Source organism: Haplochromis burtoni, unplaced genomic scaffold (assembly GCF_018398535.1).
Source record: "Haplochromis burtoni strain Fernald_Lab_line unplaced genomic scaffold, NCSU_Asbu1 Contig_105, whole genome shotgun sequence".
Taxonomy (NCBI): domain Eukaryota; kingdom Metazoa; phylum Chordata; class Actinopteri; order Cichliformes; family Cichlidae; genus Haplochromis; species Haplochromis burtoni.
The window spans coordinates 1,213,920-1,232,277 of NW_024582466.1; the positions used below are offsets into that span (position 1 = coordinate 1,213,920).

An 18,358-nucleotide genomic window follows, 5' to 3' on the forward strand; every position below is an offset into this window, starting at 1 on the left:
ATTTTGTGTCTCTTGTTCCCCCTGAAAGAGTCGAGACGAGGTTACGTTCAAAGTTATTTCCTTGAATCCTGAAGTGTGGGTAGTGCATATGCTATGGATACTATATAAAGCATGTATTTCACATTTAGAAGCAGCCAATGTGGTGTAGTGTAGAATAAAAAGGAACTGATTTCAAACTCAGCCCAGCTTTTAGTCTCTCTGTGGTGCTGAGACAGTTAAACTCTGATAGCAAACTAATACATAAACATACTCGTATTAAACAGTTTGTTTAGCGACCCCTAACTCCCTCTGCAGCTGTAATGATTCTGATACTGTGTCTCACTGGGATACTTCTCTTTGGACATGTCCACATAGTACACTATGTTACTGCATACTTCCTTGTATAGGGTGTGAATTTTAATAGACCCATGCTGTGATGATATAACAGGGTTTACCAGCACTAGCTGCCACATTTTATCAACGTTTATAACTTATTAGACTGCACATAGTGTCCAATTCTTCTTTACGTAATACAAGAATTGAATATGCATAAATGCTAAACTATGTCACAACACCAAGTTGTAACCTCAGTGTCTACAAATGATTCGTAGCTGTTAACTAGCCAAACAGCTAACATTAGCACTTTGTGGCAACTGTTAGCTGTTAACTAGCCAAACAGCTAACATTAACACTTTGTGGCAACTGTTGTTTGATTTGGCGCTATGCAAATACAACTAAACTGAATTACACAAAATTTGTGTTGTATCCAATCTTCCCACATGATTAATTTATGTTCTCAACATAACGTATGTAAAAAAAGGAAATCACATGTGTAGAAATCCTCCAGCTTTGCTCAACCTCATTGAAACCAGGCTGTGGAATCAGGGGCCACTGTATGCTTGGTAAACACTTACTGTTTCATCACCCTTTCTGACTGTATTAGGGACTATAATTCACAAAATAAACAGCTTTTTATATAATAAGTCTTAAAACAAGCAATTGAACTGGTCAGGAAAATGTTTACTGCGCATTAAGAGCAACGGCCATTTTCCCATAGACCCCAATACCACAGGCGCTGCCCCCTGGTGGTCACATAAAAAGAAAAATGAAGGTTTCAGGCACATCCATATCACTTATCTACGGAGCCCCTCTGATGACATGGTCCTAAAAATAAATAAATTGTGGCCACAAAATACTACTTCGTGGGCACGAAATGGGTATAATATGCCCACGAAATACTTATTTGTGCCCACGAAACACTTGATCGATTACCGTGATCCTTCCCAGGCCCTTGCAGTTGGTTGACAATAAAATCTATCCCGGCGTCCAGGTCGTACTTAAGTCTGTAAAGCAACTGGGCTTTTTAATTAATAATTAGGCGTGGGGGGCTTTGATGGTAAACCGGAAATATATCAGAATAATAGAGTTCATAAAATTATTTTTCCTCAGGCTCAACCACTTGAATGAGACTGGATCATAACCAAAAACCAAAGTTAGAGAAATGCACAAAACTCAGGTATAACCTTACTCATTACACCCCTGGTGGTGAGTAACACTGCCATCAGTATGATTACTGGCTCTTGAATGGACTTTACATTCATTTCTGATGAAGCTGAAAAGTCCATCAGAGTCAGTTTATTTTATTATTTTATCCCATAATTAAGTTTGGATTTTTCTGAACCTCAACATTCAACCATTGTGTTTGAAAGAAGCAAATCCATGTAAGTTGTTTATCTAAATGTCGGCCTACTGAGAAAGAGCGTATTCTGATATCTCAGCAGAGGAGAAAATGTATGAAATGTAGAAACAGAGATTCTGAACTGTCTGAAGCACAACATTTTTAAGCTTTATGCATCTTCAGGGATTTTAAACCTTCCGCTGGGCCGAACCCCTGCTGGACATTTCAGTAAACATGCATCGCATGAATCTCTGGTTACCTCTTTCTTAGAGTACCTGTGCTCCTGAAAAATGTAGAAGACGGAAAATAAACACATCTTATTTCTTACCGTTGGCTTTCGTCATCAAAGTTTCAGAAATTGAGTTTAAATGACATCTGTGGGCCTTCGCTAACGGCCCCACTGATTTCCACCAGGGGATAATTCGCAGTCGTGACACGTCCAGGACTCACCTCTTCGTTTCTGCAGCGGTGCCAGAATTTTAATACGTTTTGCACAGCGGGGGGACGGATTACATGGAGGAGGCTTGCAAACCATCCTCAGTTACTTTGGGATTTCAAGGGTCCTGATCTCCATTTGCTCGTTGGAACCGGGGATCAAAAGACGGAGGGAAAACAAAAAGAAGAGTCTTTGCAGGAGGAGATCACATGAGCAGATAGCTGGCTTTTTTCTCTCTTTTCTTTATTTCACTATCACACTGACGCCTCTTATCTGGAGACAATCCAGTGAGTAATCTCATATAATATATATAATGACTGGATGGAAAGTGAAGGGTCAGCTGAGCCCGTTGTGTTTGAATCAAAGCAGCTCAATAGCAGATCTCTCACCAAATCTCCTCTTATCTTCAATGGTTAATATCCTTTGGTCTCTACTTTGTAGACTGGCGGAGGCAACAGAAGCCTCTGTAACCCGGCTGCAATACCTTCGAATGATTGGCAACTTCTGTTGTACGAACGATGAACTGTAACAGATGTGGTTTAGTTTCAGATACCTTGACAGTATTTTGTGCTCCTTCGTAGCACTTGAGAATTTGCTTTGTGACTAATTTCTTGTAATTTCACTTTTGCAGATATGTTTGCACAGATTCTGTTGAGAATGTAAAGTATTTGCCCTGTGCCACCTTAACTTGCTTAATTTCCCAATCAGGTGTTTCGTATCCATGAGCATTTGTGGGTGCAGGTTTCGTAAATGGACTTCGAGAGTGGGACAATCTGTTTCTTGTTTCTTGGATCCTGAAAGAGTCGACACTAAAACAAATTTTTACTCTGAATTGGCGAGTTTTAGTTTAAGATTTCCGTTAGCTTGTTATTTAAAGAAGTCAGACTTCCCTCTGTAATACTTTGGTATTGAACATTCTTTCTTGTGTTCTCCACACATTCAATTCCATTTTATTTATACAGCGCCAAATCACAACAACAGTCGCCTCAAGGCGCTTTATACTGTAAGACCCTAGAATAATACATACAGAGAAAAACCCAACAATCATATGACCACCTATGAGCAAGCACTTTGGCGACAGTGGGAAGGAAAAACTCTCTTTTAACAGGAAGAAACCTCCGGCAGAACCAGGCTCAGGGAGGGGCGGGGCCATCTGCTGCGACCGGTTGGGGTGAGAGAAGCAGCAGGTGTTCAGTTGCTGGCGACTCCACACGTGCTGTCGTTAAGTTAGGAATCTCTCACCACTGGTTTAGGAAGGAGCTTTGCAGTAATTGCACAACTGTTAATGAGTTTATGTTTGTGGCTTCCAGAAAGATTTTGCACATGTAGTCCTACAGCATCACTGCGTAACGCTGCATTCAAACTATCACAGCGATGTCAAACTCATTTAAGTGGTGAGACACGTGCAGCTCGCTTTGATCCACTTTAAGTGGACGGGACAAGTGAAACTCCCCTCGCTGTCTTCTGTCTGTCTTTAACTACACATTTAGTATCTCTGCAATATCTTAATATAAGAAAACAAAATGCAGTTTCAACTGTGGGTCTTTGTTTAGGAAGGTTTTAAGCCTAATCTTAAAAGTAGAGATAGTGTCTGTCTCCTGAATCCAAACTGGAAGCTGGTTCCACAGAAGAGGGGCCGGAAAACTGAAGGCTCTGCCTCCCATTCTACTTTTAAATACTCTAGGAACAACAAGTAAGCCTGCAGTGCGAGAGCGAAGTGCTCTAATGAGGTGATGTGGTACTACAAGGTCATTAAGATAAGATGTGACCTGATTATTTAAGACATTCACACAAACACAAACAATCTATTTTAACAAAGTCATATTTTAAATGCACATAAACTAGACTCATTTGGCTTTCACTGTTCCCTGACTCTACTAGAGCAACTTTACATGCAAAAAGTTTGAGGTTTTGGTGCAGCCCTTTCTTACATTGTGCTTAGCAACAACCTCCAGCACTCGCCAACCGGATGACCGGGGGTTGCCAGGTGTTCACCGGCTGCTCTGTAGACCTGTGGGACTGATGCATACCATTTAACCAACCACATTAAGATGAAATTTTACAACATGAATGTTTATCCCCTGTTTTCAAAGCCTGCTTATAGAGTCTGTGCTTTGCTTGTAATGTGGCCAAAGTTGTCTTGCCAACTCGCGAATCAAATTTGACTCTATTCACGTTCAATTTTTTAAACGCGTGTTTTAAATATAAGTTCTGTAAGAGCACTGCAGTGCACAGTGTGCAGCTGTATTTTGGGCGATTTGTGACTGTCTTTCCTGCACTGAAGAACCAGTGCAACCAATCACACACCAGTCTCCGATAATACCGATAGGTTAATGTGTTTTCTGACCATCTGAATTGTAAAAGTGTTTGTCTCTGCTATTTCCTGGCATAAACTTAACATTTCTGTCACAATATTGGATGCAAATCACAGAATCCTGCTTTGAAATGGAAATATCCCTCATGTCATTTGCATATTCAGTTCTTCGAGGCATTCTGGTCAGTTTGCATTGGCTGCAGTTACATACTGAACACCCTTTTGCTGTAAATATCTAAACAAACTGCTCAATTGTATGTATGAATTCTGCACATCATGTTAGCCTATGGCTTAGTTTGTATTACTAATGCTGAAGTCAAGTCTCAACCAATATCACTGCATTAAAAAAAGATTAGAAGAGATTAGAGGAGCTGCTCACCCAGAGATACAGTTTAATTTGTCTAATATGCTCTGTGTACAGTATTTAGAGTTTGCAACTCTGTGAGTGTGAAACAAAATAACATCTTTCCTCGCACCATCAGGTGTGCGTGTGATGTTTAATTTTTTCCCCCGCACGCAGCCATCTCGCCATATAGATAAATACCAGGTGCTTGTTATCAAGCTGCAGGTGTAAGAAATAAAGTGGCAGGTGTTGGACACACACAGCAACTCCTGTTCAAGGTTGAGCCCCATATTGGCACAGAATAGACGGAGACAGCAGCCTGCAGAGGGTTAGCGCGTGTAAACGCTCAGACTCGATGTTTGGAACAAGAAGAAAATATACATACAGGTTGAATTCATCGTGTTACCGTATCGTCTGTATGTCCTCCTTGAATCCTGTGAAGCTGTTTTTATGTAACTGCATGCAGACTCAGATGATTCTGGGAAAATGAGTCTGTTTCACCTTAGTTCGCACAGATCTGTGTTTTCCCATCATTTGGGGTTATTTCAATAAATGCAGATCTAGAAAGTGAACCCTGGGCTTTGCATATTTAATCACAAATATTACACTTTCATGTTAAATGAGTGCAAAGTGCTGTTTGTTGATACCAGACTGTCAAGCAGTAATTGTTGCAGTGATTGTGCTCCAGCAGCATCAACACTTTATTCATTTGAAATTCACATCTGTGATCTGTATTTTCTGTAATGCAATTTGGCTGGATGTAGAAATAAAAATAACATATGTATGTGAAGATGATGCCCTAATTGAGAGCGTGTCTGTCTCCTGCACAGGATGGGATGGGAAACCTCAGAATAACAGAGAAGGGCCTGAAACTGGAGGGGGACTCTGAGTTCCTCCAACCCCTCTATGCCAAAGAAATCCAGTCCAAACCAGTAAGTGACTCGCATGAATGCACACCTTACATGGTACATACTGTACTGCACACATCCATCCTGCAATTTGACCCTTTTTTAAACATGGATTAGGCTACGGAACATTTGTGCCTTCAGTAAGCTGTTAAACTGGAAGCTTTGTCATTCAGACATGGGTGACTTTGCTATTAATGGTCCTTACAGCTACATTCATGCACACCATTTAAGAAAGAGCCATGAAAAAAGCAGTGGTATGAGCACAATATTTATCTTCTAACATGGGAGTCTACACAGTAAAGCAAGTGAGTACATCCTTGCTGTGACTGACGATGACAAGTGGTGCAGGAATTTTCCAAACCATTCCTTTAGGACAAGAAGCAATAATGATGAAAACACCGCAGTACACCTAGAACTGTAACATGGAAAGTTGTGCATGAAGTATTAGCAAAAAATGTTCTTCTTCAGAAAAATGTTCCCCATCAGCGTTAAATACATTAATATTACTGTTGCATATGTTTAAGATTGAGCTCATTTTATATACTTAATTCTGTTTAATATTCTGTAAATCCTCCTCTACCTTCTCTACATCACACACTTTTAAAAAGGTGGCTAGCAAAACTAAACCCATCTGTTATGATGCTAAATCACTGAAGCTTGTTTAGCTAATCATTCTAGCTGTTTCGACACAAAGCACAGCAGATCTCAGAGTAGTGAAAGCTCAGCCAGCAGCAGCTGGCTTCCCATCAGTTTACCATAGAGGTTTGTCCACAGTGCACATGCACAAACCACCACTCGTAAAACGGAGACAGCTACAGTTGCCTATAAGTACAAAACAAGTGATGCAACAAGCTACAGTAGCCGACTGCAGCCAGTAAAGGATGGACGCAAACTGGTGAGGACATTTATGGCGTTATTGTCTAAGATGGAAGGAGATTGTTTTACCTTGACAACTATTACGTTGTGTCTATTTTTAGATTTGACAAGGCAAGAACAGTTTGCCTTGCTTGTCCTGTTAGAGCGCCATTGCTTTATATTCTTCCATTATGGCAAAATACTGTGAGTTACTGTATTTAGGTCTTGTGATATCACCTTCAGTGTGACTTTGGCTCATTTTGTTATCCAAACCATCCAAAACAGTCAAACCTGGCCCTACAAATTCCCGTAGCACAGGGAGTCAGCGTATCTCACAGCAATGTGTGAAATGTGGTTAAATCACCATTTGAAATACTTTAAAATCAGCAGCAGCAGCTCATCGATACATTAGCACTTGGTCTTTTTTATCACTCATCACATGAACTAAAAACTGCTTTGCAAATTACCTTCTAGCAAAAATACAGTTTGTCTCATACTTTTTAGTGCGCTGTGAAACACTTGTTGACTGATAATACTCGAAATGAGGTGAGATTGAGAAGGTGTGAAGTGTCTAATGATTGTAGGTGTGGTAGTGGGAATTTGAGCTTCCTACAGTGAGAATTAAGCATGTGAGACAATCCAGTTGGGACTCCGAGTGCTATCAACCCAGCTGCATGTACGACAAGCTGAGTTCAGCAAATGCCTGAACCTAAAAAGAAATCCAAAACTATGTTAAAACAGGTTATGTTGAAGCAGGCGCGTGCTCTCAGAAGAGTAACTGATGATCTGACTTCCTTTTCCTTCCACATGTATTTGGGTCAGGTTATAATGCCAGCAGGCTAAAGCTCAGTAAATCTACTATTCTCATTCACGCCTCCTCTGGAATCCTGAAGCATTCTCAAGTCCCATAAGATATGGCTGTCAGCCACTGCATATCCTCTGAGTCTGACGTGTCCAAAACCTCGACATGAAGAGAATTCCTTTGAGCTTAATGAACAGAGCTCGTGGTTTGACCTTCTCTCTAACGCCTAAGTCTGTGTCTCACTGTTGGGGCCATATTTGAGGCCCCAGGTAACAAATATCATACTAATATAAATATATTTTATGGATATTAGCAATTTAACAGTTTATAACATATATAAGGGAAATCTTGTGTTTAGTAATAACACAAGACAAAGTCTGTGTGCCTCTAAGTTGGGATCAGGCCAGGTTACCATCAACTCATGTTGTGTGCTGCTAGGTCACAACTGGATTTTAATTCTCACTGATTTTTTTTTTCTAACAATAAAACTGAACCACATGTGTTATAACAAACCAAAAAGTCAAGCTGTCATCCTGTTAAATCGTGTTATATTGTAAAATAAAACAATATTAGATTAGAATGAATGTTTCATGGCATCAGAGGGCTTCAGCAACAACAGGATCCAGTTTTATTTCCATTCATCCGTTTTCTTCTGCTAATCCAATTCAGGGTCATCAGACAGTTGGTGCCTATCCCAGCCTCCTACACTGTGGACAGGTTTCAAGGGAGACAGAAAACCATTCAAGCTCACATGTGGCCAATTTGGAATCACCAGTTAAACTAAAATGTTTGTCTTTGCACATGCTCAGTGGCTCCTGTGGCTTCCACCCACAGTCCAAACTTCACACAGAATGCAATACATACATTCTTACCTTAAAGTCATCCCCTTCATGCTCTTTGAATTCGATAACTTAATTAATAGTGATGCAAATAGATAAATACTTACTTGTAGCACGTCACTACACACACACGTTGGGGTGGGTTTTTCTCTTCGTAGCTCAGAGGTTTGGTGTTTAATATATTTATTATTTTCCACAATGAAATACAAAACTACAAAGCATCAAATAAAAGTAAAAGAGGAGAGAAAATTTAAAATAAAAACCCACCCTAACAAACAACACCCCTGTTCGCTGTCAAGTAATCAAAAGTTTAAAAGGAAAAACTTTCAATTAGTGCAAAATAACACCAGCCAAGGTGTAAAGAATAAGAAGGAAGAAAAAATAAGCAAACAAATATGATTAAAAATAAATAAATAAATAAATAAAGGTCATTCCTGAACTTGTGTAGATGGTTGGTCAAAAAATACCAAAAAGGGTTTCCAGACTTTATTACATTTATTTACAGAGCCTCTCAAAACGAACCTAATTTTCTCTAATTTAAGATGAAATAAAACATCCTTAACCCAATGCGAAACTGTGGGCGGGGCTGCGTCCTTCCACTTCAAAAGTATTAGACGTCTTGCCAATAGTGTAGAGAAGGCAATAAGTCTGAGAGTGACACTCTCATTCCAAATATGCATGACGAAGCCTCACAGACATCCGTCCAGAACAAGACCAAAACACATGGATCAAGGTGGCCTCTGCCAATTTACATCTTTCGCACGTTGGGTCAATCTGGGGATACATCTTTGCCAATTTCGATTTGCTGAGATGAACCCTGTGCACTATTTTAAACTGTAGAAGGCAATGTCTTGCACACATGGAGGACTAGTGAATATTACTTAAAACATTGCCCCAGTCTGCTTCAGCAATACAGATTCTAAGATCCTCTTCCCAGGATCGCTTAATTGCAGACATAGAAGAAGAACCAAGGCGCAAAATCAGAACAAGTATTGATGGTATGGCCTTTTTCTTAGCCGGGTTGCAACACATAATGTCATCCATTACATCATTAGGGGGTCTATTTGGGAACCCTGGGATAGAGCCTGAAAGAAAGTGTCGTATTTGTAGATACCTAAAAAAATGAGAGGGGGGTAAGTTGTATTTATTAGTCAACTGTTCAAATGAGGCAAACGTGCCGTCAATGAGTAGTTCTTTTAAAGACCTCAGCCCTCGCCTCTGCCAGCCCTGAAATGTGGCATCAGACATTGAAGGGGAAAAAAACATAGTTGGAAGCTACTGGACTGCCTAAGCAGATCTTCAGAAGATTAAAATGTTTTCTAAGAGCCTCCCAGACCGACAAGATAGAAATATCTGGAGTTAAATTAAATTCCAAAAAGTAGGTAATTTGATCCGAAATAAATTCTATAAAGTTTTCATCACTTAACAAAAGAGAGTTAAATCTCCACATCCGTTTAGGAGACTCCATACCGGGTATACGCAGTGTCGATATTAAGGGCGCATGGTCAGATATTACAATAGGCTGATAATCACATGACTTAACAAGAGAGGTTAGTTTGTTATCAGTAACAAAATAGTCAATTCTACTGTAGGTTTGATGAGCATTTGAAAAAAAGGAATATTGTCTGTCTTGTGGGTGTAAAAAACGCCAAATGTCCGAGATGCCGTAGGTTGAAAAAAAGGACTGTAAATAAGAAGCTGACTTTGTTGTCGAGTATCCAGTTCTTACAGACGATCTATCCATCAGGGTCCAAGCACAAAGTCACCACCCATAATAAGTAAATGGGTATTCAAACGAGGCAGGAGGCCGAGGACGCTAATATAAATATATATTTGCTAATGTAACATTAATATTAAAAATTGATCCGGTTACTATAACGTATCGTCCACTTAAATCAGCCAGAGAGAAGAAGGGGTAAAAGGAACCCTTTTATTTACCAATATTGCTACAAGCTCAGAGGTTTGGAAGCAAAACGTTCCAGTGTTCATTTCCACTTTTCAGACATAATTTTGGGAGATATTTGCAGACAGCAACATGAAGATGAGAAACACTTGAAGTGTTGTAAAGGCCGTCACTGCTTGGTTGTGTTGTTTGGCCGTTTTTTTCCATACTGCATCACATTTGGCCGCGGTGAAGTCACCCAAGACTTCAAACCTTAACAAAATCCAACTGGGTGAGGTATATTAAAAAAGGCATCACCCTCCCCGTGCAGTTGCTATGATACAGGAAAGGGTAAAATAATTTTTAGTGGCAGGCTGGAAACTGGTTTTTTTCATGGCTGGAGGAGCTGGTCCTTTTAACATAGAGGTCTATGAGGATTGAACTGGCCATTAGAGGAAATGCAGTTTTTGGCTTCATTTTCAGCCTCAGGGAGGTTGTTGCCTGATCACGGTGAGCACGGTGTGGCTGTACTAGTGCAAATGTTTCAGACTTGCTGAGGAAACAAACAGGAGCAGCAAACACGTCAGTATTATCAGCACGTTTTCTCCCCGCCTTCTGCACTCAGCTACAGTTTCAGTGTTCCTGCAGTAGGATTTTTGGTGTTTACCAATCGAAATGCTGTCTGGCTGAGGTCCCCTGTTATGCTGGCTTTACAAATTAACATTCTGGGGTGCTTCCTGGTGTCCAAACAGCAACTACACGAGCATCCAGGCCTAGAAGATGTCAGAGAAATGGGAGAGATGGGCACAATAAAGCGATAGGGTCTCTCTCCCTTTGTCTTTTCTACTCTGGGAGCAATCATTGCTGTGGTGCAGGTAGTGAGCAGATGGTCCGATAATGCAGAGGGGATACAGGAGCGAGTCAGAGAGCGGAGGAGAGCATATCAACAACGGAGATGGAGATGAGGAAGAAGGAGCAGCAGTAATAGAGACAGAAACAGCGAGACAGATGGAGGAGGACTGAATCAGAACACCAGCAAGCTTGCTTTGACAGGCGGCGTGCAGGAGACAGCCAAGTTCAACACCAACTCAAACAAACACGCCGTGTTTGCAATGCAGTATCATAGCACTGTGAAATATTCATAATAAAAGGGTTTCACTACTTGTCCAAGAAGCAGGAACAGGGGATAACAAATCCCCAGAGCATAAATTGGGCTCTGCATTCCCACATGTTCGTTAGGTGAAAGCCAAAGTTTGAACTCACATATCAGGATTGATGGCCGATAACTAGCAAAGCAGCTCATAAAATAGGAATACCAGACCAGCGCTGAAAGTGCGGATCATGCCTTCTGCTCTTGTACCGTGAAGAGGGATGAACGTAAAAGCAGACTGAGAACAGAAAGGGCAAGTGGCAAGTAAAAGACGGGACATAATACAAAACAGCAGAGCTTAAGAAGAGCTAAACATAAAGGGGACAGAGAGAGGGATGGATGACTGAGCGAAGGATATGAGAGGAATAATGATAACCAGGAGGAGGCGATGGGAAAAGACCAGTACACAGTCGGCCAGGAGTGGGTAAACAACAACCGCTAAATAAAAATTTAGCAGTCCGCTCTGTATTTCCCAACGCTCCTCTTCCTGCTTCCTTTTATGCTTCGCTTGTCTAAGTGAAGTTACCGTTGTTATCAAAGTGCGACAGAAAGCTGCTGTAAGACGTGTCTCTGTCAGCAGGTCCTCAGTGCCTTCTTTGTTGTGTTTAAAGTGAAGGGGAAACAAGTTGGCTGCTCCGCATTTGCATAGAGTTCAAGTTCAAGCTATTTTATTCAAATCAGGGGCGTCAAGTGCAGCAAACTTCTTCTGGCAACTAATTGTACAAAACTTTTAATCTAACCATCGTTAGCTGCTTCGGGGCTGACATGTTACCTAAGTCATTGTAGTGACATAAGAGGAGACTTCCAGAAGAGCTGCCAACAGTCAGGCCGTTAGAACCATCGGTTGGCACTAAAAAGCAAGATTCTCGAGTACTTTAATCTAGAAGGTTAAAACGCATTTAACTCGTGTTTATACCTCGTCCACGTTAACTGCTTTCAGATCTGAGCTTTACCAAAGAAAAGTTTGATGTCTCAGGAACACTTAGTATGAGAACAAAGAAACAATGTGATGGTTTGGTTGGAGGACAAGAACCGCTCCTGAATATCAAAAGGACAAAACTGAAATAAACCAGATATTTTTAGAATATTTACAAATATGGTGTCTTTTAAAAAACGATAACTGAGCAACTAAGCTCATAGATTAGTCAACCGTCCAGACCTATTCAGTCACTGCTCATCTCCTGCATCTTGAAATGACCTTTGAGCTCTTCAAAGTGAGCCTCGACACTGTGGATTTATTTTCATTCAACACAAATTTCCAAAATCAGCCAATGTTTTACTCCGGACATATTGGTTCTTTGGCCCATCTCACCGAGATTTAATTCAACCCCCGGAGCAGCTCTGCCACCAAGAAACATTTCTATAACCAACTGTAATTCACACATCTCTCTTCTGGTCTCTCGCCTAACTCCTCTCTCCCTTCTTATTTTATTTTTTATTTATTTTTCCCTCCCAATTCCTCTCTGTGTGAGAGGCATCCTGCTGGGAGTAATATGGTCTGTTGCATTAGTAACAAAGAGAAGAGGGAGACCGAGCGGATCAAAGGCACCGCACTGCAATGAACTAAACACGTGTAGTGTACACAAACAGCCCTGAAGGACTCCTGCTGTAGCCTCTCTGAGGCGTCTCAGGGGGAAAAAACCCTACATGAAGATGGAACGATAAGCGACCTGCTGCTGGAACACGGTGATGATTTTAAAGCTCAGGACTCGTTGTTAACCAAGAATATTTGCTGCTGGCTAAACTCATCGATTAGTACTGGCATCTGCTGTGTACTGCCATAGAAGTAATAAGAAATGTCTGAATAGTTATGTCAGTATTCATAACCTAAAATCAGTGTGGCTGCTATGTACCCAAGGAAATCACAGCTCCATGGTTTGGTCCAGATTAAAATATCTGAACTGTTGGAGGACTTTCCAAAGAAATTAGTTTAAGTGTGTCTGGCTCCACATACTGAGCTACATTAAGTTTCTTTGACAGGAAAACTCCAAGTTGGGAAGGACTGATTAATGGGAGAATCATAAAAGCATACATTAATAAAGAATTAGTTATCGGATTGATTTATATCTGTAAGCTTACTACCTGAATTCACGCCAGAAATCCATCAGCATGTCTTCTGTGTGAGTTTAGTAGTGATGCAGGTCATTACAGCTACAGTAAGATGTGAGCAGTGAGGCATGCAGTGAAAAATTTGGACAGATCTCATCCATTAACTGCCTGGGTCACAATTCTGAGAGAAACTGAGGTTTCATGAACTAATGATGACCAAAAGCCATAAGCTGTGTAAAAAGGTCGGATGTAGCCACTGTAAAATCACCCATTGGTCTTTTTTGTCAATGGTAATGATTTGGTCACAGTCACTAACAGTGAGAAAATACTCTGCAACTATACAGTTGCTGTCTTTAATGGATTTTGCAGAAATAGAGAAATTAAACTTTTGAAAACTGCACATTTTTTGTTTTCTGCATAAACAGAAATTTATATAAAGTTACTTAGCCTAGTAACTAATTTTGTAAGTAACTTGCTTTTATATAGGAATGAAACCAGAATACAACAATATGCAGATGACACTGTAATCAGTTATTCGTTAGTATTTGTTACAGAAGTCAGCCCAAGCTGGTCCTTGATTGTTTGGAGATGGGTTTCCTTCCACCAGTACATGACCAGTACAATCAGCCTAGGCTGAGCGTGCTGCTCACTCAAACTCTGAGCAATCCTTTTGTTGCTGCAGCTACTTGTCTCTGTCTCTGACTGCTTTGACGATTATACAGATTATACAGACCATGTGGAGTGTGATGTTGTGGGCCCAAAATGCAGACATGGAAACGGCGAGCGGTTTATTGAGGCTGTTGCGAAGTTTCGCAAAACGAGGGAAGTAAAACTACAAGCAAGTATCAATATTTGGAGAATTGACACAAGAGGACCTGTGTTAGCCGCCTGCAACCCTGAAATGGATAAGCTGAAGAGGATAGATGGATGGATGGGACAAGAGGATAGGACGAGAAACGCTGAGTGAAGAAATAAATGCTAACATAACCAGGAAATAAGATATTGAGACTAAATGCACCCAAAAAACATGAAGAAGTTATAAACACAGAAAACTAAGAATCCATCAGGAAATAAGTAAAAGTAGAGAGCCCACAGACTCAGAGTGACCGTTACCATGACGCTGACGTCCCAGTGACTGCTGAAGGTCGCCTGTGACAGAACCATCTACCAAACTGAAGCACGGATTTTTAATATAACATAGTCTGTTCAAAAGGCTCCAGCAGCACAAACAGAGGCTCAGTTTAGTGACTGGAATTTGCAGCTCCAGCTACAAGTTAAAAAAAAAAAAAAATTTCAGCCACTTTACATTTCTTACAAAGGGGGAAACTATCCATAGAGGCTGTTCCCATTTTTATATCAGATTGGCAACATGCATTTTTAGTGTGTATTTATACGTGGAAGTCTGTGGGGATCGACTTGCTTTTGGAGCCAGCCTCAGCTAGCGCTCTAACATGAAGCATCCTCCAGGGCTGGAAAATCAAATCCAAACTGCAAACAGGCTGAAAACAAAAAATACTCTAGGCAGTTCTATTAGTGATATATTATAATATATCTCTAGTGCTTAGTATTAATAATATATAAGCCAGTGATATAGTCAAAACATTGGTATCACTAGATTTGCATTCATAATAGCAGTAGGGATGATTGCTATCTCCATCTTTACAGGAAATGTATGAATAATATAATGTGGACTCTCTCTCAGTTCCTCAAAAGTGATATTAAACAATTGGATGCAGATTTGCAGGCAAAGCTTAGTTAAACTGATTCTGTACGAGCAGGACCTGCAGTGAGTTCTGCCAGTTTCAGACTGCAAAAAAACTGCATGACATGGAAGACTGAGAAATAAGCGCCAGGGCTAGTCTATTTCCTGGAACGTTGAGTATTTGTTTCCAGTGTTTCTGTATTCTAGTAGTGAGTCTTCCTTAGTACTGTGTGTTTCCATGTCCTGGACTTCTTGTTTAGTTTTTTTTTTTTTTTTCATTCAGTGTTCTCTTGGGTTGGTTTTCCTGTTTTACTTTGAAGATTTGTTTTCAAAAGTGGAACGATTTAAAAGCTAACGGTTGTATTTGAGCCATTGTTTAACTTTCCTGTCAGGAAAAGCCTGTGATTGGCAAGTGAGTAGTCCGTCATTTGTCCTTACCTTATCATAGCAAGTCCTGTCTGTATGGCTGATGAAACACAAAATGCATCATGTAGCATGATCTCTGTATGAGAATGCTGTTGAAATAAATTTAACATATATATTTATAGACAAAATGTTTTTATTAAGGCAAAAAGGCTTTGAAAGCCTGTCATTGCAAAGACACAGTCTCTGTCACTGTCAAAGTCCTTCTAAAAAGCAAATCTAAGCAGTTATCTTGGAAAGAATCCAGATGGTTATTTTGAAGTCTGCACTTAAATGAGGAACGAGCGCCATAAATTCAATTTCAGTGGTTACTGCAGCTCTGCACTCCAATTGAGTGTATAGAAATGCAGGTCAAATCTGATAAAAGCCCATTCAAAGGTTTGCACACTTTGACCCAAAATAAGGTTTAAAAATCACATTGTCATCCAATGAAGCCACTAACCGGATTCACATTATGGATGAGGGGAGCACAGTTGCTTCAGTCAGAGCCCAAGGAGCTCTGCGGGATGCTCCGGGAATGGTGGCAGCATTTTCCAGAGAATTCTTGACAACCTTCTCTTTGACCCTCTGCTTGTTGCTACTGCTGCATCAGTGCAACATGATCAGCTAATAGAAAAAGGGCAGCTGTGATCTTTAGCATTTCTATTCAGGATTCTTGGAGTGCCGCGTCTCCTCCTTATATTTCTGGTCATTATTGTGACTCTTTATTAAAAATGCATTTAAGTGAAGCTCACTGTAAACACTGTTAAGTTTGCTATTGTGCCTCAGCATGCTGGGGAGTCTCTGCTCACTCTTTAGAGCTGTTCAGCTGGAGGCTATGAGGTTTTCCAGTACTTCAGCTTGTCTGGGAACACACGGTCACCTCCCGTTCGTCTTGTGTGTCTGGGTAGGCTTTTGCTCCGCTTTGCATTGAGCTGTAAGTAAAGAAACTCACTGCAGTTTTAAGGATGTTTAAGTGCATCCCAGTTAGATAGCTTCTAGTATCTTTCTGACTCAGAAGCACTTATAAACCTGGGCTCTGAGTGTTTTTGCACTGGTATCTGTTTCTCCTAACCAAAAATCTTTAGCAACTACTAGAAAACTCTGGAAATAGTCAATAAATTCCCTTTTTTGAGGGGAAACTTTGAATTGCAGATACTTTATCTTCTTTGGAGTGAATTATCTCTTTCTTTCGACTAGTATGCACTGTTAAAAATAAATACATCTAACCTTACTGCCATGGCACCTTGGGGCAGCTGTGGTTCATAGTGGGTCATCCACTAATTGGAAGATCGGTGGTTTGATCTGTGGCTTCCTCCGACTGCATGTCGAAGGATCCTTGGGCAAAATACTGAACCCCAAGTTGGCCGTGATTCATCCATCAGAACGTGCGTTTGTGTGTGAATGTTAGGCAACGCACTCGAAGCATGAGGCTTGTAGTACGAAAACTCTCTGAGTGCTCAATTTGGGTAGAAAAGCAGTATATAAGTACAGTCTGTTTACCTCAGGACACTGTTTTAAAACTACTTAAAAGTGCTTTACACACACACCTGGGCACTATTTGTCAAAGTGACATTCAGAAACGAGTCCACAGTTAATGCAACACAAAGTGTCAACTGTTCTCCAACTTATTAGTTTTACATTCAGTGCACACCTCATTGTTATTGTAATAAGTTCCTACTTGTGTATCATATATTGGATGTATTTACTGTGGGAACTTCAATAAGTTTGGCAAGAGCCATAATGTTATCTGTAATATACACACAAGGCATATCCCCTCCTCGGCTACGAGCGCAGCACAATGGTCAGGCCGTTATCTCTAATTAAGAAGTTGACTGAGGCATGAAGATTAGTCGGGCACAGAAAGAGCAGAGTGTCCAACGTGATCAGCATTACAGATTAATGCAGGGCACTCTGGGAAATGGAAGTTATCAAACGGAGCAGGAGGCTGAGTGCGGACAGTTATGGCGGTGTGTGTGTCTGAAGTCACACCTTTGTGGCCATCTCTATGTGTGTGTGGATGCATTTGTACTTTCATTATCTAGCAGCTGACTGAGGCCATATAAGACCAGCACAGCAAAGACATAAGGCAACAAAATCAAACGCAATGCAAGCGTGAGAGAGTCGATGGCCATGCAGTAGGAGTGCTTTCAGCTAAATGCTGGTTAGTGATTCAGTTGTAACATCATCCTTAGATATTGCATTCTTATATCACAGTACAGTATAAAATTGTACCATCAACATTAGATATTGGATTTTAATCATTTAAAATTTTCAACTATTATGAAGCGAAGGTAATCTGGATTCGCGTGCAATCACCACTTATTTTGTATTGAGTTATAAATCAACTGCACCCAATTTCTTTGCTGAAAGCACAAAAAATTCAAGGCAATTAGGTGATGTGAAGAAGCGAAGTAAATCTTATAAAAGGTTGAAGATGAAGCAGTGGTTGTGGCCCATTCTTTTTTTGTACTCCTTTTTTTTTTCAGTCCCCGACTCGTGTGTATACCTTAGTCTAAGTCGCTGTCAGTGATAAGTAACCCTTATCGTAAATTTGGACACATAAATATATTAAAATGTACGATGTTTGGCTTTTGAAAAATATCCCAGAGTCTCAGCAATCAGAGGACGAAAAATAAAGATTCTAACTGAAACAGATAAAACTAGTTTTTTAAACAGGGTTCGGGTTACTTGTTCTCATCGATAAAAACTTGGACTTCACATGATTAAATAAGCATTAGCAGCTTGATGACAGTTGCACCTTGCTTTAAATGAGTTACCTGGTCGATCTCTCCGCAGGGCCGCCCACTGTTCCTGCAGTCATCCAGAAATGTGTCCGTCAATATCGTCAACAACAACAACAAGCTGCTCACACAGCTCGTCACAGGTAAGACTCGGCCGGAGAAACGCTGATTTTCATTGTTTTCATTAGAATCTGCAAAGATTCACAGGCAGCGGTTAAACTGGAGTAGATCTGAGTTCCTTTGATTCTTCCCCTCAGGTTTATTCATGAACTATG

At 40.5% G+C, this 18,358-nt stretch overlaps 1 protein-coding gene across 4 annotated transcripts in view; it reads left to right on the forward strand.

Annotated features, from left to right (window-relative positions):
- sgcd (sarcoglycan, delta (dystrophin-associated glycoprotein)) overlaps positions 1–18,358 on the forward strand; it is a 436,191-nt gene that overhangs the window by 328,606 nt on the left and 89,227 nt on the right. For all 4 annotated transcript variants that reach the window (XM_005927881.3, XM_005927882.3, XM_042223204.1 and 1 more), the window contains 2 exons: positions 5,581–5,682; positions 18,139–18,226. In XM_005927881.3, the coding sequence (XP_005927943.1) occupies positions 5,581–5,682; positions 18,139–18,226 (190 nt within the window). The remainder of the gene's footprint in view (positions 1–5,580; positions 5,683–18,138; positions 18,227–18,358) is intronic.